The sequence below is a fragment of the Rousettus aegyptiacus genome, unplaced genomic scaffold (genome assembly GCF_014176215.1).
Source record: "Rousettus aegyptiacus isolate mRouAeg1 unplaced genomic scaffold, mRouAeg1.p scaffold_m13_p_1, whole genome shotgun sequence".
Classification (NCBI taxonomy): domain Eukaryota; kingdom Metazoa; phylum Chordata; class Mammalia; order Chiroptera; family Pteropodidae; genus Rousettus; species Rousettus aegyptiacus.
Window position 1 is genome coordinate 77,423,883 of NW_023416284.1, and position 26,974 is coordinate 77,450,856.

Genomic DNA, 26,974 nt, shown 5'->3' on the forward strand with positions numbered 1-26,974 from the left:
CCACTCTGCCTGGACTCCCCAGAAGAAGTATTGAGACTGAGGCCACCAAGGGACTTTTTCTGGCCCCATCATTTTTGTTTCTAATGCCTAAGGGAAAAGCCTAAGAGTTGAAAACCAAGAGAGAAGCCATTTTCTCAATAGAAAGACATTAAAGAAAAAGTGTGAAGACATGCGATTCAGTGCTACCTCTATGAATATCCTTTCTATTGAGTTCCACCAATTTTAAACTATTTTCACTTTTTTCCCCTGATATCTCATTATTAGGTACCAATCATTTTCTTAGTCATATTACTCTTGTGAGTGTTTGGGGAAGACTGAAATGCCTGTGCAAGTTCTTTCTAATGAAAATGCTTGAGGATGTTTAGGAGAAAGACAGAAGGAAACCTTGAGGAAGGGAAGGAACACCACTCTCTGGACTTGCGCATTTGCAAAAAAATATGTTTATGCTGTATTAACTGCAGGATTTTTCCCCTAAAAACATGACATTGAAAATAGAACTGACATGGTTTCAGTTTGGTAATAAAGAAGCAGGTTCACACACCAAATCTTAAATCACAAAGAATGCCAAGTATAAAACCACCGGAGTTACTCAAGCGAATGATTAAATTTTATGTTGCCTTTGAAGATGAGATAGCCAGCACTGAAACTATAGAGTTTGATGAATTATTTTGTTTAAATCATTTGTAATTCAGGAAGGGACAGCCTACAAGGAGGATATACTTTTGCTATCTCCCTGAACGAGGATGCCATCCAGAGTCTAAGAAAGGTAGGAGGCAAAGCCCCAGGAAATGTCATGTTAGCCTGAAAGGCTTGCCCTGTAGGATCAGACCCGACAGCCCCTGACATGGCTCACTTTCCTCTCTGGAGAGATGCTTTCTTGGCAGAGCTCTCACTTCCAATTTTCTACAAAGGAAATGGAATGTATTCACCAGAGCAAATCGGAGTCCAGATTCACCAGCATTCCCACCTTTCTATGACTTCCCATACCCACATGATGGGTGTTTATGTGATTCTGGGCATTGCGTCTTCTGCAAATAAAAGCATGTATGGGAATGAAAGGGGTCTTTCTATTTGTGCCCTCATTTTTTAGCTAGGAGATTTGCAGTCCCAAGAGGTTACATGATTTGTATAGGGTCATACAGTTGCTGTGACAGGGCAGAAGCCAGTGTGCCACACCATGAACTTATAGTAAAAATAGTTTTCTCTCCTGTGTCTATTTAGATATTATTCTAGGTCTCCCACATTGTCTATTTGACTAGGGCTGGAAAGGAGAAGGAGGCTAAGGGAAAAACACGGAGATGAAACTTTCTTTTTTTCCTTGATTTTCTTACTCTGGTTTGATGTTGATTATACTGACTGTCCTTCCATCAAAGTAACCACAGAACTAAACAAAACCCAGGTTTCTCTTTTTTTTTTTTCAAACCAACAATTCAGGTTTTTGCTAAGTTAGGAAATGCCTTAATCTCAGTACGATATCTAAGGAATCCATGGCTAGAACTAAACTTTTATAAATTTTAAGGGAATAGTGAAAACAGAAAGAGAACATACATTTAACTATGAAAATCAGCCTCTAAGTACCTAATGCTCCCAAATTATACACTAATGATGGAAACAACAGATAAAAGGTGAAAACATGGTAGCCATAGGGCGAGAGAGGTCAGGAAAGAGAGAATGCACAGGGCAAGAGCCAGCCCTATTCCCCAGGCTGGTCACCCTGGGATTCAGAACCCAAACACAGTATTTTCCAGAGAATGCTGGCGTGTTTGTCGCCCAGCGGGCCCTCCCCTGCAGCCGGAGAGCACCTACCAGTATTTCCAACCTGGCGGCCCCCCAACCACCAGAACAATGATCGCTTTTCTCTGCTGTAATAATGCTGTCGGGTTCGTCAGAGATCTGCTTTGTGTTTTCCACGGAGTCCACAGCGTGCTATTTCCTTCAGAAGAAATCCTATCATGTTTTTTTATAGTTTTAAAAATAATGGATCTAGTCCATTAGTAAAGATAGAAATGTTTTGATGAATAAAAAAGGAGCTTCTCTAGTAGCATCTCATTATTTACCTGAAGTAAATATATAAATATGTATATATAAAATATATTTATATAATGTAAATATATTACACTTAACATATTTAAATATATTATAATATAAATAGATAAAACATACATTTGTGTATAATATAAAGTCTACATCTATGATATGGTACATGCATGAGTCCAAATATTTCTCAGCTCACTGGGTCTTAGGGAGACAGCTGTGGTGACATAGTAAAGCCTCACGATTTATCATTCATCATTTATTCGCTCACCTAAAATATACTTATCAGACATTTACTAAGTGTTCTAAGCATTGAGGATACAGCAGTTAAAAAGAGAGAAAATGGCCCGACTTCATGGAGCTAACACAGAGGAGGCCAAAAACAAACGCATACAAATAACTTAATATGATAATTCCAGATGGTGGAGTGGTCAGTCAGCTCAGATGACATCTGGCTGATAGAAGGAGCTGTGACGGTCTAGGGGTAGGCAGGTGAAAGGCCAAGGCAAAAGTCCTGGGGTAAGAGCAAGTTTGACAAATTTGGAAGAAACAAGGAACTCTAGTGGGGATTGAGAACAATAACGTCTATGGTGGGAAAGATTTAACAAGATGATAAATGCAAAAGAACATGATGAACTACAAAGCAATACCACGGAAAGGTATTATTTGGCTGTGCTAAAATATCATACTATCACATAAAAAAAACAAAAACAAAAACAAAAACCAACAACAAAAAAACAAAAAACACATCATTTTGCACTTAGAATTAGGGTGAGAATTAGATATTTCAGTTTTCATCTTCCACTTCAAATAAAAAAGAGTAGGCTCTCAAAAAGCCCTTTCAACTATGGCACATTGCCATCACGTGCAATATGAAATTTCACATACCTGGAATCCTATTGAGCGTCACCCAGAAATGTTCATCAGGACTGAACGTGTCTTTGGACCACTGGAGCAAATCAACAGCCCGTGGGTCATGCAGAACAAAGGTGGCAAACTCTCTTGATAGAGCAACATAGGCAGAGCCAAAGTAAATGGTGAGATTATGGGGAGGAGGAGGTTTCAGAGCTGTGGTTCTTATCACATAAGAAAGCTCTTTGTCCAGGTGCTCTCGGTGGACATATTTAGTCCGTCCAATGGCATGAGCTGGGGGCAGCACCCCTGGGGTAATGTTTTTCCCTTTAAACCCTTTCAGGTACTGAACTATTTCCTTGTTGGTTTTCAGGGGGAAATCTTGCCCACAGGTGTTGATGGCGTACTTCCATGGGATCTCTGAGGCCACAAGATCTCTGATACAGTTCAGATCTGCCTGGAGCCTGGAAATCCCACCATACACAACTGGCTCCATCTTGGAAGCCAGGAAAGCATTTGAGAAGCAGCCCAATAACTGCTCCACTGCATCTTTAAATTCAACTGTCGCTTTTTCATCCACATGAATGCAGTAGACGTTCTGAGGCATGTAAATAGCTCTGAAGAGCCTTGCGAAAGTGTCAAAATTGTGATGAATGACCATTATATATGCCAAAGGAAATTCAGCTTCTTCTTTAGATAAGGGGCTCGTGATATAGTGGCTTTGGGTCAGGTATTCTTTGCAAGAAGACTTCTCATATATTGTTAGTTTGTTTCTCCACAGGAAAGGTGTTTTGCCTTTGATAAAGGATGTACAAACTTGAGTCAACATCAAAGTTTCTGAATTATTCAGCCTCTGGAAGCTTTGCTCTCCCCCAAAACTGAACACGTAGAACACGATAAAAATGATTACACAAGAGACAGAAAATATAAAGAGGTAACGCATCGATGAAGACATGCCTCAAGAGGAGCGAGATTTCAAAGGCTGTGAAAATCTGTTAAGTCCTTTCCCAAACTTACTTTTTTTCTCTGAGTTCTTATTTTGGTACATACTCCAGTAATTTCTACCCTGAAGGAGACGCTGTGAATTTATTCAGTTTCATGCTGGGAGTCCAGCTGCTGGCTCTGTCCCCATGCTGATATTAGCAACTGATCCCGCCTTGTTCTCTGCCTCTCAACCCGCCTTTGTCTAAATCCCAGTAGCAGGTTGCTTAAGCCCAGCCTTTTCCCCTCCCTCTGCCTCCCTGCTTGCATCTGTGAGCTGTTTCACTTAAACTCTGGTAACTGCTTTTCCCCTGCAGATTTAGTTTCTCAGATCTCTTTTCTCTCATTTCCCATGTTTCCCCCACTCCCCTTCTTGTTATTGCCATTCAGGGAATTAGTACAGTGAAAGCCAAAGTTGAAATGATGTGTTCTGGCAGGCATGTGTTTCCTGCTAGTCATCCGACAGGCTGCAGCACTCACCCCCGTCTTGTTGCTCATGGCAATGATCCACGACCTGGTCCCTCCACTCTCCCAGTACAAGCCACGGGATATAATGTAGGCTCCACTCTCAAATATGCTGCTTTAATGAAAAAAATGACTGAACCGACAAGTAAAATAAACCTCATCCATCATGGCTCCTTTGTGAAGCTTTCCTGCCCCGCCCTACCCTGTTCTAAAACAAGAGATTACAGGAGTTCCAATCCCAGGAGATCTGAAATGGCAGATCCTGGTTCTGCGATTTTGTGATTAGGTGACAGCCCTCCTCCCACTTCCAGCATCCACTGTAGGGCCTGTCACGAAATATTGGGGCCAAAAGAATAAGTACCAAGCCACATCTCCAGATTTAGATGAGACCTTAAAGGTACATTGCAAAGAACTTAAATCCTGGCCACAAATGATATTCAAATTAGGAGACCTAGGGAGCATCAGGTTTTAACCACCCAAAGAAAATCATCTTATATTCAGGGAAGTGCTTCGTAGCCACCCAGTTAAATTTATAGACTACCTAAGAAATGAATGTTGTTTTTCCTTACTTGTAAACAATGGTGTTTCAGCTGAGGAGCATCAAGTTCTTTCACTTAGAAGATTCTCTTCTTCAACCTTTCACCTTTCCACCAGCTATTTTTAAATATAGATTAATATGTTTTAGTTAAAATGACTCCAGAACACCAATTCAACTACCAAATGCTTTCCCTTGCTTCTCACTATTTAGCTGAATTTAACACCTCAGAGCCTCCACTTCATAACATTAATTCACAATGGAGACCGGGCTCCACCCCATGAAGAAATATGTCCTTTGATTCACTTTCTCTCCTTCTTAAAAAGTCTCCACTCTATTATTAACGGAATAGAACAATGCAGGTAAGCCAATTCCTTTGCTATCAGCATGGGTAAGAAAAGCAGCACTACCAGCCGTGATTCAAGGCACCCACTCCAAACTAATGACACGCCACTTCCCGAGGACAATAATTTTTCATTCTCATTTTCATTGTTCTCATTGTTTATTCTTTCTGCCTGAATATTATTTTCCTCTCTCCCTTACTAAAGTCTCCTAATTCTTTAAGACCCATCACAAATAAACTCTATATAGACCACTTTTGGATTTGTAGGCAAAGTGGAAAAAGAAAATGCAGCTATTATGTGGGTAAAGAAGACCAATCTCATTCTTAGGGTTTCTATGGAGAAGAGCGAAGAAAATGACCAAAAGTTCATGATAAGTGAAAATTCAATCCAAGCTTCTTTTTCCAAATAATGCCTTTAAATATTAGATTACTGTATATTCTGTTTCAAAATGATAGAGTACTTTCAGTATCTAGTTTGACAAAGCCTTTCGGCTTAGAGTGAATATTAAAATATTTGCAGTTTGACAAAGTATTCAGTATACAGATACTCAAGTTAATTAGGCCAACAGAGACAGTTTACGTTATTATTTCCAAATGGCCAATAACACAGGGGTTCAGATTTACATGGGCTTAGGGAACAGACACTACTAATGTTCCTATATTAAGAAACACAAACACTAGCCAAATCAGAAATTTTCATAATACTTTGTATTCAATCCATTACTTTAAATGGCATTGTCTGTGTGCTGGAAATGTAGCTGTTTTTTTCTCTCTGCCCTTTTGGCTGTCCTTGAGCCAACTCTCCCCACTCTCAGGTTTTATTTTTAAGAAATCTCAATAGAACTTTTGGAAAAGCCACTTGTCTCAACGGATGAAAGCTGTTACCTTTCCTTCTTTATAGGCAAATGGCCTGCTTATCCAGAACAGACACTATATATTTTTTTTTGTTACTGAGACTAAACAGCTCAGCCTTCCCAACCTGCCTTTGACTGCAGGCAAGGACAAGGTTGACTTCTGCAGGCCTAGCAACCATGACTTGTCTCTCACTTTGTAAGCAATTATTCCCGAACTAGCTAATTATTCTGGCTAGACATGTTCATCCTCCCTTAAGGCCACCTTAAAAGCTTAATCTTCATTCCATTCTGAAGTCTTTATTTTCTGTAGATTATTTAAGAATTTTTCCAGTTGCGAAGCTATCTAGAAAACAGCTCCAGATGAAGAGGGTATCCTTTCTTTGAAATGATGGAAACTCGGAATATCAATGAAATAAAGAAATAATCAGAGGGAAAAGAATGTCCTCTGATGCCTCAGCACCTCTAGGCTTCTCATGTGAAGGGACAAGGGAGCACTTGCCGGACACTGCAAGACCCAGAGATGAAGGAGGTGAAGGGAGCTGCACAAGAGTTTGCTGCTTGTCAGGCTAGGTGAAACCTGTAAGGAGAGTGACAGGCAGTCATTGAAGACCCTGTATGTTGTGCTGAAAAACCAAAGGAGCACCAGCAAAGACCAAAGGCAGAGGAGCACTTCCAGGCAACGTGTGCTAACTGAAGAAGGAACAGGAGGAAAATAAATCACAGTGTAAAAGTACGTCAGCCCATAAGTGCATTATGCGCTTATTAATAATAATAACAATATTAGATGAAAATAAAGCCTCTTAAACAATGAGGTAAAGGTGCTAGCTACACCTTAATTAACAATGTCTCCTAGAAATAATTCTCAGGCTCTCACAAGGCTTTAGGCCTGTAGATACTCACAGAACATCAGATACTGCATCATTAGAGGTTTTTCTTAAATAGCAAAATGAAGAGAAGAGGATTTAAAGTCCCAGAGTCACTAAGAAATTTGTGGACTGGGAATTAGTGGAAAGTCTAGGCTTATTTTCCTATCCTTTCAACCTTGTAATATAGAAGTATATACAATGCCTTATATAGTATTTATGTATCTGTTTAAATGTGTTGAATGATTAAATGTAGTCCACATCCCCCATGATTCCAGGTCCCCATGGGTAAATGAGCTCTTAGCTTTTGCCTCCACTTTCTATTATAGCCCAGCAACTCGACCAGGGCCTGGCACACTCTGCATTCAATGCTTGTCAAATGGGTCCAGAATCATCTTGATATTTGAAAAGTGCAATTTTCAACTACGATAAAAGGAGTGTTGAAATATTTACCCAATGTTTTAATTTCTATATTAGAATATCATGGGCTAGGAGCGAATCCATGATTTTTTTTTTCTTTAAGCCGAATTCCAGAGGTATAACTTTTAAAAATTTTTTATATTTTATTTTATTAATTTTTTTTTTTTTTTTTTTTTTTTTTTTTTTTTTTTTTTTTTTTTTTTTTTTAGGAAAGGCAAGCCTTGGTTGACCTCACAGATTGCAAGGATCTTATCATATTACAATCTCTTATTTTTTATTTTTTACACCTACAGTACCTGGTCTTTCTAGGAGGTCTCCCATCCAAGTACTAACCAGGCTTAACCCTGCTTAGTTTCCAGAGGTATAATTTTACTGTACAAGTAGTACTTTTTCCTCTCTTCTGTTTCATTGTATTCCTACCCAGAGACCTAACTATAAATGTACCACCTCAGCACTGAATTCTATTCGCACCTTCTCATGCATCTTAACATTGTTTAATTGCATGTACTAATTCAAACTTCATTATACTTTCATAATTGTTCTGGGACTTATTTTTCCATTCTCAATTAACTGCTATTCTTTAGTTGGGAAAGAAAATGAGGGGACATGGGTTGGAGCAGAAACACTAGATTTATAATATTAAATAATAGCAAAAAGGGCACTTAAAGGAATGGCTCTGATAAAGTTTGTTGAAGTAATATTGAGAGGCTGGTAAAAAAAGGTTAGGTAAATAAAGTGGGATTATATCAATTCTTGGGCTCACTGATGGCTGTTCTTTGGAAAGTCATTTCTATGTGGTTTATTTTGTTATTGTAACAAGTCAAGTGATTCAAATATTCATTTTTAATTCTAAAATATCAGGATTTTTTTTCTTTTGAATTAAGAATAATTCACTGGAAAGTAGATAATGGTGACAGTCCAATTCACTTTGGAGAGCAAAGTCAATATTTCTTAAGGTTTTTCTCAAATAGCAAAATGAAGATAAGAGGATTTAAAGTAATGAAGTTTTTTTTTTAATAACAATGATCATGATGTTAATGATAAGAAGAAAGAAGACATTTCCAAACATATCTTTAAATAAAATAACGATTCTTTCATAACTGAGAGTCCTCCAGTGGGGTTCACTGGGGAAAAACCCATCTTCTCCTGGGACCTAATCATTTTACTTTCTATACCATTCATCTAATTAGCAACAGACAAAAATGTTATCTAGATCATGGAACTCAAAGCATTATTTCAAACTCTTATCTCAGAGGGGGAGACAAAGTTTAATATACAGAATTTTAAAGGCCTATATGGCAGGTCTACGTGCTAGACCATATCACAGTAGTGTGATCTGAAGTGAGCTGCATCTGATTTTGGTGTAGCAAAGGTATCATGGAAACTCTTCCTGGATGCTAAAAGATGCTAAGCAAATACTTGCAAAAGACAGTATATACAGATTCAAATAAGCAAATGTCAAAGCATGCACAGATAGGAGGCAATCTTCTGGTAGCATAAATGTAGCAATTAGAAATATGAAGAGCCTGAAATTTGAGGGCTTAGAAAATGAAAAATAAACTCCCCGAAATAAGTCACAGCCAAGTAACACTTGAAGATGATTTACCACTGAATTTACAGGCAGGAGTTAATTGCTTAACCTTAAAAGATTAACTGACTCAATTGTTTTACCAAAACATTTGTTTTCAGAAGTATTGAGCCAAACTAGTGTGTCTATGGCTTGAGGATAAGGATAGTATAGATCAAAAGTTTGTGAACTTCTATTTAACATCTCATCACCAGGAGGGGTTGTTAAAATACAGGTTACAGGGCCCCAATCCCAAGACATCAGTAAGTTCCAGGTGGAACTTAATAATTTGCTTTTCTAACAAGGTATTGGAACCAAAGTTTGAAAACCAATGGATCAGAGACCAAAATTCTTAGAATTTTTTCCCCCTCAATGGCCCCATCCAATCTATTTTCCTATGACTAAGCAATGTACTATAAAACAAAACAAAACAACCAATGTTTTGGGATAAACTATACTGTACAATTTGGAAATGCTTGATAAACATGAACTCAAATGATAGATGATCTGATCCCTTGAGTAAAGTTTACTATGGAAACCAATTGGTGCCCCTAGGAAAAATAAAAGAACATGGATATAGAGAAAGGTGCTAGTGCTCTTATTTAAATGAGAGAAACCCTAGCTGCAAGTCGTCCTTCCCCATATGTGGTCTCTAATTTACTATACACAACAAGCACACCTGTGTATGATCCCAGTCTTTTGCAAAATGTGGAATAGGATTATTTACTTAACAAACACTGATGTTTTGAGTATCTAGGGTGCCATAAGCTGAATGAGAGGAGAAGAATAAAAAAAAAAATGAGAAAAAGGCAGAAAATTTCAAAATCGGTGCAGATGTGGAGCAACCCGAAAGCTCATGCACTGTTTCAGGAAGTGTGAATTGGTGCAACTCCGGAAAACTGGCAGTATCTACCAAAGCTGAGCACAGGCATATCCTAAGACCCAGAAATTCCATTGTCAGGTACTTATTCAACAGAAATGCATACATGTTTATGAAAGGACATATTGCTCAGTATTCAATGCAGCCATATTCATAACAGAACCAAACCCCCACCAAGAGCTATTATATAGCAGGGTTTCTCGACCTGACACTATTGGCATTGGAAGCTGAATATGCTTTGATGTGGGAGTTTTACCTCTGGCCTCTACCACTAAATGTCATAGTGCCCTTTGCCTGCCCATCACCCCAAGTTGTGACAACCAAAAATGTCTCCAGATATCTCCAAATGTTCCCTGGGGAACAAAATCATCCCTTACAATCTCACACACCTCCTTCTCTACACAGCAATGAGACTGAATTAATACCACTATCTGTGAAAACACCACAAAAGGTGAATCTCACAAACATAACATTGAATAAAAACCAAACAAATGAAAAACAAAAAAAACATGGACACTGGTTGTGTACTTCTATTTATATAAAGGTCAAAGTAATCTGTGTTGTTAGACATCAGGGTAATTACTGAGATGCTGGTTACTTGGGTCTGTTCAGTTTATGAAACTGCATCAAGCTGAACACTAATGATATGTGCACTTGTTTACGTTATACAATACTTCATCAAAAATGAATGAATGAAGGAATGAAAGAATGAAATGAGTCATGGTCCTTCTGTCAAAAAAACTCATTCAGGGAAGTCTAAGATGAGTGGGGATCAAGAATCTTTCTTGAAAAACAAATATTTATGGGTATTACTTATGATCAGATACTCTGCAGTACCACATTACCAGAGCCCATATCACTTCTTCCTTAGGCAGACTGACGGCTAAGGGCGTTTCCACTCTGGTTCCTGACACCAGCCATGACTCAATCACCTCTCCTTCCTACCATTGAGCAGTGTCCAAAAGAAAGGGAGCCAAGAGAAAATAGAACAGGACATTAAAACTTAATTCAAAAACCTTTTGTGCTCAACAACACAGAAGTGAGTGCTAGCCCTGTGACACTTGTAATCTAGATAAGATAGGATGGAGGGGGATACCTGCCCTGCCAACAGAATGTATGTTATAACAGGGTACCAAGCAGTATGAATGACAAAACTGACAGCTGACATTAGGGGCTACTACTCCTAATCACCTAGTGAGGAAACTGAGACTCAGAAGGTCACTGGTCTCCCAGGGACCGCCCAGCACAGGGTCACTCGGCTGGTAGGGGCTGACCTGAGACTTGAATGTGAGCAGCTTTGCTCAGAACTCTTGCTCTCATCATGATGTCATCCTGTGCCCTTTCAGTCAGGCTCAGAGATGTCTTGGCATTAGCACCCAGATATGCTTCATGAAGGAATCAAGAGAAATAAGGAGAGCTGTGTTCCCTTTCGGCAAGACACATGGATTCCCTTTTCCAGCACTCCCTTTCTTTCTCTCACATTCAATGAATCAACATATGTTGAGAGTGCACCTAAGCCTGAAAAACTTTGAAATTTCTTTTCCTTCCCCTTCAATGTCTCTTCTTTATTGTTCAGAAAACTATTTGAACAAATCTTTTACTTCTGGTTCATCTTATGGCTGACTTCCAAATTCCATCTTTCTGGTCCCCTCTTCAGGTGATCACATTTCTGCATGGTCTGACCAGCCACAAGCAGAAGGCATAACCCAGGAAATACTTGGCCCCAGGAAGAACTGGGTTCCCAAGTCCTGGCCCTTGAACTAACTTGGCACTTGATAACAGTATTCAGGGACAGAGCCCCTGTGAACCATCCCTATTTCTTTCTTCCTGCAGAGAATAATTCACCAAGCCCAAAGTATTTCTTCCTTTGTTTGACTTGGGATTCCAGGTGCTCAGATCTTGCCCTCATGATTCTTAGACTTCCAGCGCTTTGCAATCCTCAGGATATCAACTCTCTTAATCACTTTTGCTAAGTTTGTTTTTAAGCTTTCTTTTTTTATATAGACTAGGTCTCAGACTGTCCAGATAACCCGTATATTGACAGGCATCTGATACACTATTACAAGAATTCCATCAGAATCAGTAACCAGTTTTACAAAAACATATCACCAAAAAAGTTGAATAATTGAGCTGAATAGCTTCCATTTGGCCCTTTAGATCCTCCCCCTCTCCTCTCCACATGCAGGATTGCTGATTTATATGGAATGTGTCAGTGTGCTCTGGCTCTGGTTGGGTTTGCCAGTGAGGGGGAGAGAGAGGGATCAAGGAGTTCACTCGCCAGCTCTCTTCTTGCCAGTCACAGAAGGATGGCTGCCTCCTCTGACTGCAGTTATTCTCAGAGGGACCTTGTCCACAGCACTTTTTCTAACCGTTCCTCCATTCGCGTGTAGATATGGAAACAGTTTCACAGTTACTGGTGCTGGATATTAAAACATCACTTATAGTTTCCCTCTACTCTGCCCACATCTTCAAAAACAGTCCCTTTAGAAAGCTTTTCTTGATTAGCCTAATCTGAGTGTGCTGTTTTCCCGCTGGGCACCCTGACAGATACGATAATAAAAGATAACACTGAGATAGTACTTATCAGGTACCAGGTATTTGCTTAATATTTCATGTAGATTATCTTTCAATGCTCACAACAACCTTGTGAAGTACGTGTAATTATTACCTCCATTTTACAGATGAGCAAGTGAGGATTAGAGAGGTCCAACATATTACCAGAATTATGAAGTCAGGCAGCATTGGAGCAGGACTTTGAATTTATATATTTATATACCTTACAGCTTCCTAATACAAATAGATTTATAAAGTTATCAAAATGCATTCAGAGCTCATTCTTTCTTCCCAGAGACCAACGCTACAGCTTATGGGAGGTATATCAGCATATTCTGAGTCTAGGACTTCAGCTAAGTACTATGGGGAGGACTGAGTTCATAAAGTGGAACTAAGAAAATAAGTCTGCCCTCTCCTTGAGAAAACATTTGTGCTGTAAGATTTTGGTGATACATTTTTGTAAAACTGGTAACTGATTCTGATGGAATTCTTGTAATGCCATACACTGACATTAATGGGAGTCAGTTTCCTCACTGCTGGCGAAGGAAGCAGAAAGAATAAATCTTGTGTTGTTGGATTGGAATTGAGATATCAATGTGAAAGTGTGGTCTTTAATGTATATTTTAAAATTTAAAATACAGATGCATGTGTGAATGTGTGAGCTGCGACAATGTGTGAGTTGGAGTATGTGTTTGAGAATGCACATATATAAGTGTATGTGGGTGTGTGTCACTGTATATACAGACTTTATACGTACGCATACATGTATATATTTTCTAACTCTGACCCCTGAAATGGCATAGAAGTAATAACACCCTTGAGTGTCCAGACCTTGGTTACTGAATACTATTCCTTACTAAATGGAACAAAGGTTTATCGAAGACAATGGCTGACTCTAAGATGCTGCTGCTTAAGCACAGGTTAATGGAACATTTCTTTCAAAGATACTCAAAGCATAATAAAGATGTATTGAAAAGACACAGGAGACAGCTTGAAGGGAGCCCCATTGGCCAGGTCTGGAACAATTTGAGCAGCAAAATAAATAAAAATAGTAATGGATTGTAGCCCACTGAGTAAAATGGGAATCCATGTCCATAGGGGTATAAACAAACAAACAAACAAACAAACGAATGAATGAATGAATGAATAAGCAATCAAACACATGAGAAGAAGGGAAGGCTCTACCTTATAGGTGAATGCCAACTAATAAACATAGGAGGATGGAGTTAGAAAAAAAAACCACAGTAATTAATTGAGTCAGGCAAAACCCATCAGCAGATGTTAGAACTGAAGAGTGAGCATTTGATGAAGAGCAGGGGATCTAAATTATCCCAAACTGTCTCCCCACAAAATACTTAGTTATTACTCAGCAGTAAATACAAAACACAAATTTGTCAGATACCATCTTAACCAAGTGACAAAAGTTAACTGCATTAGTATTGGAACAAATCGACATGGCATGATTCTATTTCTTTGGTATTTTTGCCTAAAAGGCACAACTTAAAACTGATCACAAGGAAACATCAGACCTTCGCTCTTCAAAGATGATGAGACCTTGTAAGACACAGACAGAATGAGAAATTGTTCCAAATTAGAGGAGACTAAAGAGATGTGACAGCTAAGTGTAGCATGAGTTCCTTAATCAGATACTAATTTTATGATGGATATTATTGTTACAACCAGTGATACCAGAATAGGGTGTGTGGATTAAAAAGAAATGCTGTATCATTTGATAATTATATTATGGTCATGTAAGAAAGTATCATTGTCTTTAGGAAATATACTGTGAATAGTAAAGGATAATTTGCAAATGGTTTAGGAAAACTATATGAGAGAGAGGGGGTGGGAACGAGGGAGAGAGAGAAGACAAACATGGTAAATTGTTATAGGTTAGGGAATGTGTATAGTGTATAGCTCTTTATACTCTTCTTGTAAGGATAGCAATTTCGAAATTAGTTTAAAATAAAAGATTGAAAACTTATTAAGATCTTCAAACATTTTCTAGATATTTAAAGAGTAGTATTGTTATTAAATACATTTTTTCAGCCATGGGAACTTCTGAAAGGCAGCATGGTGGATTAGACTGATCATAAATTAGAGGTCAAGCAAACCTAAATTAAGTCATTCTAGCTTCTGGAGCCCCAGTTTCCTTATCTGCAAATTGGAGATGATAATATCTACCTTCCTCAGAGGATTTCTGCAAGGTTTAAATAATTTAATCAAATGAAGCATTAATGTTGAGTCTGCTCTCTCCTTGAGAAAACATTTGTGCTGTAAGATTTCATTTTTAGAAAGAAGAAATCCCATACCAAAAAACAGTGCCAGTTTTGGAGCCATCTCGGATGTGGATATATCCCCATTTTTACAATTAACATAGGACATTCATTAAAATATGATTCTATCCCCATTACTGATGCCCTGCTACCAAATTCAGCATTTCCCTATCTTTTATGACCAAATGCAAACTTTATCCCTCTGAGATTCTGAAATCTAGTTTTTAATTTAGGATGGTATATTGACAAAGTACTTTTTGACAGTTTTCTCACCATGACACATATTGAAAAAAATTATTTGCCTGGCACCTGTAAAAAAATGGATTCTATGATTAGAGATGTCTGGCTAAGGGGCTTCAATTGCCATGGACTTTGTGTGCCACATGTACCTCCAGAGTCAATATGTAGCCAGTCTGCAACCATTGCCAGCACATCAGCATGCATAGCCGCAGCTGGGAAGGTCAGCAACGAACACAAAGTTGAACCAGGAAAGAGACTGCTGTTACAGGAAACAGTTGAACGACAAGCTAAAAGCACTCCACACGCTTTGGAAAAAGACTGAGCTATTTCTGGTTGCACTATGAATGAGGATATGTTGGGCCCTACAACCTTCGGAAAAGCTCAGATTTCTATTCGTGGGCCCCTTATATAGTCAATAGTGACTTATCATTGCAATTAACTTCATTCCCAATCCTGCCTTATCCCAGGTTTCATTTCCCCTCCTATCCTAACCTTTCTTTTTATAGCTTCAACTTTGGAAAGCTCGGAGAGCCTTAAACACCATCCTTCGCCTAGCTTTTGCCTGATTCATGAGACTGAAGACACTGGAGTCTCACAGAGCAGAGCTGAGCCCTGTGAAATCTCAAGAGGAGCTAAAAGCATCTATGCATGGCTTAGCATTTGAATGGAAAATTCTACAAGGGTGGCTGATTTACCCTCCATAAAAAATGTTATGGTTTTTCACCAAGGCTAGACAAAGGTTAGTTAGGATTCCAAAGATTATTAGGAATTTGAAGTTCACTTCATTCCTAATAAGGAGAAAACTAGACACATTTATGAATCCTCTGAAATAAAAACAAATGATTGTGAAACTCTGTCATATACTGCCTAAATCTGTCAAACTCAGTAACACAAGAATTGGTATTTAAAATAATAAACTAATGTGGATTTAAACAAACCCCCACCTAAGTTTCTAGGTGGTCAAATATAGCTAGCACAAACCAATGTACACTCACAAATGGAGACCACAGCCAGGGGGAAAATCTTATGAAATGGAAAAATCAAAAAGTAAAAGCCACAAAAACATTAACTAGGACTCCAGCACAAACACTTTGTCTCACTGCTAAAGAGCTGGGAGGATAAGGACTACAGACAAAAAAAAAGAACTCTGTAAAAAATCTCATCAAAAATAACCTGACGGGGTGATCTGATCAGAAATCCTTAATTGGGTAGGTCATGGTGGATAGTCATACCCCATCCATATAACTTCTTTAGCAAAAGGTTACCTTTGCCTTAAGCAAGCCTGCCCATTGTCTTGGTGTACCTAGGTTAACACACCTTTGAATTGTCTCTTTTTCAGATCCCTCAGAAGCATTACTACTTGAGAAAGAGCACATACTCTCATTGACTACCTTGTAATCCAAGGGTCCCCAACCGCTGGGCTATGGACCGGTACTGGTCCATGGCCTATTAGGAACCCCGATGCAAAGCAGGAGGTGAGCAGCAAGCAAGCAAATGAAGCTTCGTCTGTATTTGCAGCTGCTTCCCAGTGTGAGTATCACCACCTCAGCTCCACCACAGATCCCCAGGCATTAGATTCTCATAGGAGCACCAGTCCCTGGTGCCAAAAAGGTTGGCAACTGCTGCTGTAATCCAACCCCTGCCTTGCTTTCTCCCACTTTCATGTAATCTTCTTCTGTTCCTCCTTAATTCCAGATGCATGATCAAAACTGCAAACTATCATTCTCCAAAACATTTGAAATCTTGCTCCCTGGCAATAGTTGTCAGTTTGGCTCAAATAAACTCTTATAAAAATTCTCTACAGGTTTAGACATTTCTTATATTGACAGGATATAGAGTAAAGATAGTTGACATAGTTTTATTAGAAAAGAGGGAATTGAAGCCATTTGAATCTTAATAGGAGGCAAGAATTAGGTTTTCATAAAACCATGGAAAAGGGGTCAAGTTACAATACTACATATTAGGACAGTATCTCTATTAAATGGATTGCTTTATTTACTTTTTGGATGAGGCTTATCTAATTGCTTAGTCAGAGGACTCAAGACTTAGACACCTAAATTAATATTTTGGCCGTACAGTGTGTCCTTAATTGAATGTTGAACAATTTCATCTCTTAATTCACCCCATCTTCAAAATAAATTTAACCATCTGGCACTTACAAGCTGGTTGTCCTTGGGCAAGTAACATAAATTCTCCATTCCGCAAGTTTCTTCATCTTTAAAATAGGTATCACAACAATACCTACCCAGATTCAAATAAATAAGTCCAAAAGGCACTTAGTCTTCTCCTAAGAAGATACACCAAAGACAAACGAGCACATGAACAGATATTCAACATCATTGTCCTTTAGGGAAATGAAAATCAAAATTATAGTGAAATATTATTTCATACTCACTAGAATGGCTTAAATAAAATGACAGGCAATAACACATGTTGGCAAAGATGTGAAGTAACTAGAATCCTCCCTCACAGACTGCTGGCAGGAATGTAAAACGGAGCGCGTGCTTTGGAAACCAGCTTGGCAGTTCCTCCAAATGTTAAATAGAATTACCATATAGACCAGCAATTTCACTCTTGGGATCTACCCAGGAGAAATGAAAACACGTGTCTATACAAAGATTTGTTCAGGAATGTTCATAGCAACATTATTTATAATGGCCAAATGAATGGATAAGCAAAATGTGGTATATTTATATAATGGAATATTAGTCATCCACATAGAGAAGTAATGTACTGATTCATGCTACGACAAGGATGAACCTCAAAAATATTACACTAAATAGAAGGAGCCAGACATGGAAAAACATATAATTCAATTTATATGACATGTCTAGAAAAGGTGGATCCACACAGAAATGGAAAATGGCTGTAAATGAGGTTTCTTTTGGAGATGAAATATATTCTAAATTAGATTAGGATCAGGTTTGTACAACTCTGTAAATATACTAAAAATTATTGAATCGTACACTTGAAATGTGTAAATTTGGTGAATATTAAAGTATGTGAATTATATTCCTACATTCTGTGGTATGTAAATTATACCTCAATAAAGCTATTAACTTAGAAAAAGAAGAAACAATTCATCCAGTCCCTTACATTGTAAAGACTGGTGGAGGTGATGACTTAGGTGCCTTGTGGAAAGGCTTCGTCTGCATCCCTAAGTCTGGCTGCAGAAAGCAGCTGGTAACTCAGTCTATTCTAAGCTGTCGGTGACTTGGACTGTGGAAAACTTCTAGATTTGCAGGAAGGCAACACTATATTTATTTTATACTAGCAACATAAGGTGAATCAATTCAATCTGACACCAAGCAGGGTGCAGGTGGAGGCTTGAGAAGATATAAAGCTCATGGACCTTCCAGGATTCTGCATTCCGTCTGTCCCCACAGATGCCCAAACAACAAACCCTAACTAGAGGATAAAGGCTATCAGTGAGATAAAAACAGAGCACCTGTGGCACAGAAGACAAAGGTCAATTCTGCCCGGGGGCAGGGACCTTACAACTCAGCTGAGCCCTCACAGATAATCAGGGTTTCTTCAGGTAAAAAAAAAGCCGTGCTGGGGGTGGGGGGGGGGGTGGTGCATGGAGGGATTGGCTTAAAGGCTGAAGTCTGTTTGGAACCTAGTAATTATAGAGAGAATTCGAGTCATAGCCAAATAAACCGCTTTAACTACATTTTTTGGATATCTTCAGTCAAAGTCTCTCGGGGCTAAAATGACTCTGGAAAATTCTCTAACTATTGATTTTACTTTTCTAGACCTGAACTAAAACGCACAATTTCAATCTTCAAAATGCAGAAAGAGGTTAATTTATACTGACCTTAGCAATCAGATGACTAAAAGCTCTCACAGGCCAACCTCACTCCCCAAGTTTTTTCTAATGTTTTTAGCATACGTGGCAAAGGATGTTTGCCCTTTAGTAAAGTAGGTAGGGGTCAGGACTTCTGCCCTGTGGACTGTGTCAAAGCTGAACAAAAACTTACAAGGAAGAAAATAAACTCCCTACAAAGCTGCAGGTGAATTTTCTTCATTTATAGGAAATATTATATTAGACAAGCAGAATAATACCTTCTCTCTCATTCATTTGCTCTTCATTCATAATTATATTGGAGCCCCACAGAATGACAAGGCTAGGCAAATGTCTAGATCCTACCTTCAGTCATTCAGTTCACTTTCTCACATTTGAGGTATGTGTGGTGGGAAGGGAGCAGAGATGCAGGGTAAGGGGGGACTGGGATCCACACAAGTGCTTAAGGTGCAATGAAGGAGGTGCTGTTACCCAAGTAGGAGGAAAGCGGGTGGGGAGGGGCAGCTGCCTCTGTGGGAGGAAAGGCTTCTCTGAGGACATGTTTCAAATGCATCTTGAGAAATGACTAGAATGGGTGGTGAAAGTAAAGAGCATTCTTGAGCAACAGGATAGCACTAGCAAGTGTACCATTTGTTTTCAGACCAATGTACAGTGACAGAAGATGCCAGAGTGCAAGGCTTTTAACCAGTCGCAGAATTCTGCTTCCTAATTAGAGGAAAGAGAAACCAACTACTTAAGACTCTACACATGTGAAACTACTAAGTAAAGCTACAGCTGAAGGGTAGCCTCTGCAAGCCACATACTTGAATCCTAGCAAAAAATTATCTTTGCACCTTTAAAGCCAAATGTTCATGAGGGTTTTTTGCCTACATACAGAAGTTTTAAAATACTAACACTAAAACCTCAAAAATTGCCATCTGAGAAATTAGTCTGTTTCCCGTCTCCTTGAACATTTAAAGAGTTTTTACAACATACTAGGTATGATTTGTGTACTCTAATCCTTCTAACACTCTGACAGAAAAGATATTTTATTCTCAAGATATAGTTGAAAAATCAGGCTCAGAGAAATTAGGCATCTTGCCCAAAATTACACAGACCGTAAGTAGCTGGGCCAGGACTGCGATTTTAAATCCCACCAGCAAATGGGAGCAATCATTTTACTCTACAGAGTAAACACATCTTTAGATCATTTGTTCAACACACACTATAGTTTTTTTTTTCACACTCTACAGTTTTTGTAAGCCTGAAATACATTCTAATTAATGACCATTGACTCCAGTTCAATTCGGCCTAACCATTAATTTTTTTTTTTTACTTCAATCTACTTTTAGCTTCCTTAGTATAAATTAACATAGAGCTCCACAGGAAGAAATGTTATTCTGAATATTAAGCATTAATAATCATTTCATTAAATTAATTACATGATTAATTAATGATATCTTAATTTAATTGACTTGATTAATATTAAAAGAGGGTCACATCTCTGATTATTCTTCAGAAATCCCAGAAGATAGTATAATTAATAAAGCAAATGTATTTATATACATCATCATTATTATGCAAACCATTTTGATGCTAATATATGTGGATATGTAAAATGCACTTGATTCAACTAAACTACATTTTAGGGAAATTCTGATTTACAGATATTATAACCTTTTTTAAAAATTAAAAAATAAAAATCTCCAGGGGTCCTCTGTTCTACTGAGTCATAACTAAGCAACTAAGCCTATTATTCTATAACTTAAAGCATAAAAGATACTTAATGTCTGAGTGCCCTGAGTCTCATTAGGATTTAACTTCCAAGACAATCCTCTTGAGAGAGAAGAACCAGGAAATAGTCTAACTTAGCTGGGGAAGGAGAAAGTGTAAAGTAAAGATGGGGTATGGAGCCCCAGAATGCCCAAAGAACAAACCCAGTGACCAGCAAAGGAGGACTATCAAAGGTATAGCAAAGACAAGATCATCCACAAGTTAAAACTTCACTCTCCATTTCTTCTGGACAAGCTAAAATTAATGCCACTGTTTCCTTGGCAATGTATAAAAAGTGAAGTTTGTCACACCATTTATCACTTTCTCAAGAGACTGTATTTCCTTGAAAAGAACTCACAGGTGTCCCAAATCACCAATATTTTTTCATTTGAGTTGACAAAAATTGGTATTTCTAGCAGATACAGAAATGGAAATTGCTCAAGCTAATAGTAAAGCTAATCCTCCAAATTTTCTGCTCCTGCAAGTCTGACCAAAGCCCAGTAATCTTGGAAGCTCTGCAAGCAGGTGTTCAAGGTACATAAATTCCCTCTGGAGACATCAAGATCCCAACCAAATCACCGAGACCAGAAGCATGAGCTTCCAGGACCATCTTGATTCAGATCTCTTCTTCCCTGCCTCCCATAGTCGCTCTCTGAAGATTTCAGTATTTGGCACATCAGCTTTGTATTTTTACACATACAGGGACTAAAGCAATTTAGCCAGTCTCAAATAATGACCAATATGGACTCCACAGCAAATGAAAATGCAACAAGCCTCTCTTATCAAGGGCACAGGGATGTGTATGTGACACAGAATATCAACAGGGCCAGTCCAGAGGCTGGCTCCAGAGGGGGAAAAAAATGAGAAGCAGATAGAGCCTGTCTTCTAGGTCTATGATCTCCAGCATTCTTCCTTTCTCTGGCCCTTCCCCTCAGGCACCTTGGAATTTCTTTTCCCTCCCATGCACAATGAAACCTGCTCTCAACAAAGGCTCTTTTCTCACTCATTCAGATTTTAATATGAATTTGAAATAAACTCCCATAGAGTCATATTAGCAAGTGAGGCAGAAATCATTGGTTGGTTTTTAAACCTTTAATTCCAAGGAACACGAGACAAATGAAACGAAGCCATTGACAGTCCCTATCATAGGCAGCAGCTAGTGAAATTCATTGGGCAGCCTCTTCGAAGCCATATGTGAACTCCTTTTCTGTAACACTTTTGTCCTCATGGGAATCTTTGCAGGAATAGACCATATAGGAATTGTTATCTTCTGAGAAGCCACTGCTTAAGGGACTTACTATGTATAGGTGACGATATTTTGTTTTGTGCTTTAAACCACATGACTCTGCCACCTTGTCCCAGCTGGGGCCTAAATGAAGGGCACCTATCTACAGAGAGGTTAGCCTATGAAGTAATGTGAAATGAGAATAGGGATACTCATCACACAGTGACTACACTACCCAAAGCCAAACTCTCTGGGTATATCTGAAGGAGACAGAAAGAGGAATTGGAAACAGAGCAGCACAGAATCTGTCAACACCAGGGTAAGATGTAGAAAGTAGGAGCCACAGGACCATGGGCCCTATAGCAAGTGGAAGCCCTGAATCAGAGTTAAGAATTTTAGATAAGAAGAAGCAAGCAAAGCAAAAGAAGCAGAGATGAAGATGCTGAGACATGAGCATGGACAACATCTCAATGCTGCTATGACAGCACAGCTATTGTTTGATCATTCTACCCAGAGCAAGGAGGATGCTTGGCCTACCTTCCCTATCTATTACAGTAGTCACCTACCAGATGTATAAATGTTATTTTATATTGGGTTAAAGCCAGTACATCACTTAAGTTAATTTCACCTATTTATTTTTGTTTCTTTTAATGTGCCTACTAGAAAATCCAAAATTACAGATGTGGCTCACACGATATTGTGGTAGCTCTCCATGGGGTCATTTTATTTTTGAGGGTTATTTATTTATTTATTTTTGGCCTGTTACTTCTTTGATTATCCTAATAAGCCCCTGTTCACACAGTCAACTATATCAATCTTAAAATGGCCAAAACAAACAACTAACCAACTAATATATCAACTAGAAGGGCCCTCAAAACAGAAATGCCCAGCTTTCTGTATAGCAGAAGTAACAGCTAAACAAGACAGCCTCCTACGGTTCCAGTTTCCTTACCTCTTCATGGCTAAGTCCTACACTCAGTGCACCCCAAATCTCACAAGAGCCACAGCCTCTAACAAGGATCCTTTGTACATGTAACACAGAGACTACTTCAAAGGCTCACGCTTCTAAGTCTTTGAAACACATAAAAGCAGTACATTTGTTTATCATTGCTTTGCAAACCTATAACTGCTAAGAAGAGAGAGATATAAAAAACAAGTTTCAATAGATAAAGCATGTTGAAGAGCCAGAGTGTTAATCTTAAATTTCTGTTCAATAAACTGATTAGATTTAGAATCATGGACTCTCAGAGAAGAGACTCATAATGCATTTAATCCAACAGTTGATAAATGAGGTTCCTTCATAGCCTTTCTCCAGCCTCTGCTTCCACATATTCCTCAGGCTTGTTCACTAGTGAGAGAGCTGTGCATTCCAATCCCAGATCAATGGGTTCTTATATCTTCTACCACCAACCTTAGATTCTTCTTCCAAAACTACAGAATTGGTTCAATTTCTCTCTTACAAGCAAGTCTCTATGTGAAGGCAGTAATACCTCTTTAAGTCTTTTTCAGATTAAATATGTTTTGTTTGTCTTAGTCCTTTTTTAAAAAATGGGGTTTGGCCTTTTATCCTTCTTGGCTGCTCTCGTTGGAACCTGCTTTGTCAATGTTTCCCTTTAAAATCTGGTGCCCAGACCAGAGCAGTGTATATCATACTTGGTCCAAGCAACACATAAGAGAGAGGTGAGGCTTTTACCTGCCTTATTCTGCACACTACAATTTCACATGAACAACTGTATGGTCATACCTCCCCCACCTCACTTTCCTGAGCCCTGATTTCTTTCATTCCTACAACACTACTCTTTCCGGTTCTGGGAAACCTATGGATTCAAAAGGAAATGAAAACACTAACTTAAAAAGATATATTCACCCCATATTCATTGCAACATTATTTATAGTAGCCAAGATATGAAAACCACCTATGTGTCCATTGATGTATGAATAAGTCGTAGGATGCAATGTACAATGTGGGAACTATAGTTAACAATGCTATATTGTAAATTGGAATGTTGCTAAAAGACTAGCTCTAAAAGGTTCTCAACATAAAAAGAAAAAATTGTAATTGTAACCATATGTGGTGATGGATGTTACCTAGACTGATTGTGGTGATCATTTTGCAATATATACAAATATCTAATCATGATGTTGTACGACTGAAACTAATATAATGTTATATGTGAATTACATCTCAATTAAGAAGAAAGAAAAGAGAAAGGAAAAGAAAAGAAAAGGAAAGAAACAGAAAAGAAAAGAAAAGAAAAGAAAAGAAAAAAGAAAAGAAAAGAAAAGAAAGAGTAAAAGAAAGACAGAAAGAAAGAGATGGAAAGAAAGAAAGGGGTTGTTTTCGAGCAGCGGTGAGTGGAGGGATGCATTCTAAGTTTATGAAGCTTTCTATACCAATATCTCAAACAAACAGCTACAATGAATGCTTAACAGCCCTGGGCTGTTCCTGAGAATCACCTGGAGATAGAACAAATACAGAAGGCTAATATTCCCAGGAAGTCAGGCCTCCTGGGAAATGGTGCCTGGACTTACGTATTTTTAAATGTTCCAGGTGATTGGAGTATACATTCAGGGTTGAGCCATTAATCTCAAGAAACAATGAACCAGATCCTCATATTAATTCTAGTTACTTTTCCCTTAAACTGTGACTCTGAATTTTTACTTTGAATTGACCTAGCAGAACTGAATTGGTTCACTGTAAACAACCTGAGATCATTCAAATCATTTGGAACTTGGACCAAAGGGAAAGTGGAGTTAATTGAGTAACAACTGAGACCTAATTGAAAATCAAGTTAAAAAAGAACATTAGGTTTAGGAGACCTGGTTTATAATTGGCATGTTCACTTACTAGCTGGGTAATTTGAGCACCTCATAAAATCACACTGAAGTTTCTTTGTCTATAAAATGAAGGGACTGGTTTAGAAATCTTTAAGATGCTCTAAACTCTGGTTCAATTTCAGGAAAGAACTTGCAAATGAAAAATTTTAAGTTATACCTTTCTCCTATTTTGAAAAGATGTGAATTTAGCCATTGGAGCTTCAACTGGGGCAAACATTAAAATGTTCAAATTGCCATTCAAATTTAATTTATAATGTTTATTCCTGATTGTAAATGCCATCACACTTAAAGGAGAATTGGGTTTAATCTCATTTGCATAGCCTGCCCTGTCTCAAGGCTGCAGCCGTTTTGGAAGTGGGTCTATAGGCCCAGAAAGGCAGCATGGTATGTCAGCAAGATCAAACTGGGCAGTCAAGCTCTACCTCTGCCCTGCTAATCACTATGCCTTGTTTCTTTATCTGTAAAGTGGAGATGGGTTATATTACCTGTGAGCAGAACTGCTGTAATTTTTTTTTTTTAAGCAAGGCAACCCTTGGTTTACCTCACAGATTGCAAGGACCTTGTTAGTTTATAATCCCTTATATTTATTTATTTTATTTTTTTATGCCTACAGTACCTGGTCTTCCTAGGTGGTCTCCCATCCAAGTACTAACCAGGCCTGACTCTGCTTAGCTTCTGAGATCAGACGGTATTGAGCTTGTTCAAGGTGGCATGGCCGTAGACTAAAAATTTTTTTAAATTAACATTTGAAACTGTAAAGATCTTTGAAATGTTAATTTTCCTATATGTTAAGCAGGTTATTCAATATTGACCATGCAATATTTATTCATAAAAATAAAAGTTAAGAGACATACTTACTAGGAATTCTATTGAGTGTCACCCAGAAATGTTCATCAGGACTGTAGGTGTCCTTGGACCAGGACAGTAAGTCAAGTGCACGCCGGTCTTGGAGGACAAAGTTAGCAAATTCCCTTGTGAGGGCCACATAAGCAGTGCCAAAGTAAATGGTCATATTGTGAGGAGGTGACGTTTTCAGTTTTGTTGTTTTAAGCACATAGGAATTTTTCGTGTGTACTATTTCTTGGTGAACATATTTAGTCCGTCCAATGGCATGAGCTGGGGGCAGCACCCCTGGGGTAATGTTTTTCCCTTTAAACCCTTTCAGGTACTGAACTATTTCCTTGTTGGTTTTCAGGGGGAAATCTTGCCCACAGGTGTTGATGGCGTACTTCCACGGGATCTCTGAGGCCACAAGATCTCTGATGCAGTTCAGGTCTGCCTGGAGCCTGGAAATCCCACCATACACAACTGGCTCCATTCTGGAAGCCAGAAAAGAGTTTGGGAAGCAGTTCAATAACTGCTTCACTGAATCTTTAAATGTATCTGATGCCTTTTCATCCACATGAATGCAGTAGATGTTTTGGGGCATGTAAATTGCCCTAAAGAGTCTCTCAAAAGTGCCAAAGTCTTTGTGGATGGTCATTGTATAAGCCAAAGGGAACCCTGCCTCTTCTTCAGAGAGTGTTTCTGTTACATAGTGACTTTTAACTATGTATTCATAACAGGTAGATTCACTGAGGGTAGTTTTCAATGCATTCTCTGTTGAGTAAAAACCCTTTCCCTTAAAAATCTGATGACAGACTTCTGCTAACAGCGAAGCATTGGAAAGAAATGCCCTGTGAAAATGTTTCTTCTCCCATAACTTCTTATTATAAACAAATACAGAAATCAGAGCAGTGATAAGAGATACACTAAATATACAGTGCTTCCAAGAAGCCATTATTCAAAATCAGGAGATAAGTAAAATGTATCTTGAGATCTGATCAGAGAGGAGATATATTGAACTTACATTTTCTTCAGAATCGATAACCATCCTTTTGGTACATGCTGTTCTGGTTGGCTATTTTATGCCCTTCCAGTTGATTGTTCTTGTCTTTTTTTCTTTCTTCCTTCCCTCCTCATTCACTGTTGTGTTGCATTTCCACTTTTCTTTGACACATTTTTGATGTAATTCCTTTGGATTTGCTATGCTCAGTCTCCTGCTAATATGCAACCTGTTACTACGTAAAACAAAGTTGACTTAGGGAGGTTGTGATTCCAATGTGTCCACCTATCTCGACAGCAAAATTATTATGGGGTACGGTGACCATTCTGCAAGTCATCGCTCTAAGACTTCAAACCCAGCCTTCTTCTGGCCAAAGGTTGGCAACTGTGTTAGCTCCCCAACTTCCTGTTAATCATTGCGCTCAACTGACTGAGTTTGTTTGCTCAAACAGCACTGCCAAGTTAAAAGCGTCAGTTTTAAGCATGTGAACACCGCCTGGAGAGACATTCTGTCAATAAATATTTAGTGCTAAAAATAAATCGCTTTAACCCTGTCTTTTTCCACATACACACTCCTCTCCATATTGGCTGGATATGCTACAAAGCAAGGCATATGACTGGCTATTGAGCAATTTTTTTCCCAGAGCTTAATTTTCTCTGCTGCTAGGTA

The 26,974-nt window shown here is 38.5% G+C and overlaps 1 protein-coding gene and 1 pseudogene across 1 annotated transcript in view; both read right to left on the reverse strand.

Moving 5' to 3' along the window:
* Positions 1 to 26,725, reverse strand: part of LOC107497203 (N-acetyllactosaminide beta-1,6-N-acetylglucosaminyl-transferase-like) — a 67,689-nt gene extending 40,964 nt beyond the window's left edge. The window contains exons 1-2 of the mRNA XM_036237190.1: positions 25,339 to 26,725; positions 2,923 to 3,681 (exon numbers count right to left, since the gene is read on the reverse strand). Coding sequence (XP_036093083.1) covers positions 2,923 to 3,681; positions 25,339 to 26,260 — 1,681 coding nt within the window. The 5' untranslated portion in view covers positions 26,261 to 26,725. The remainder of the gene's footprint in view (positions 1 to 2,922; positions 3,682 to 25,338) is intronic.
* On the reverse strand, positions 25,085 to 25,203 carry LOC118605294 (annotated as a pseudogene).
* Positions 26,726 to 26,974: the final 249 nt, after the last annotated feature.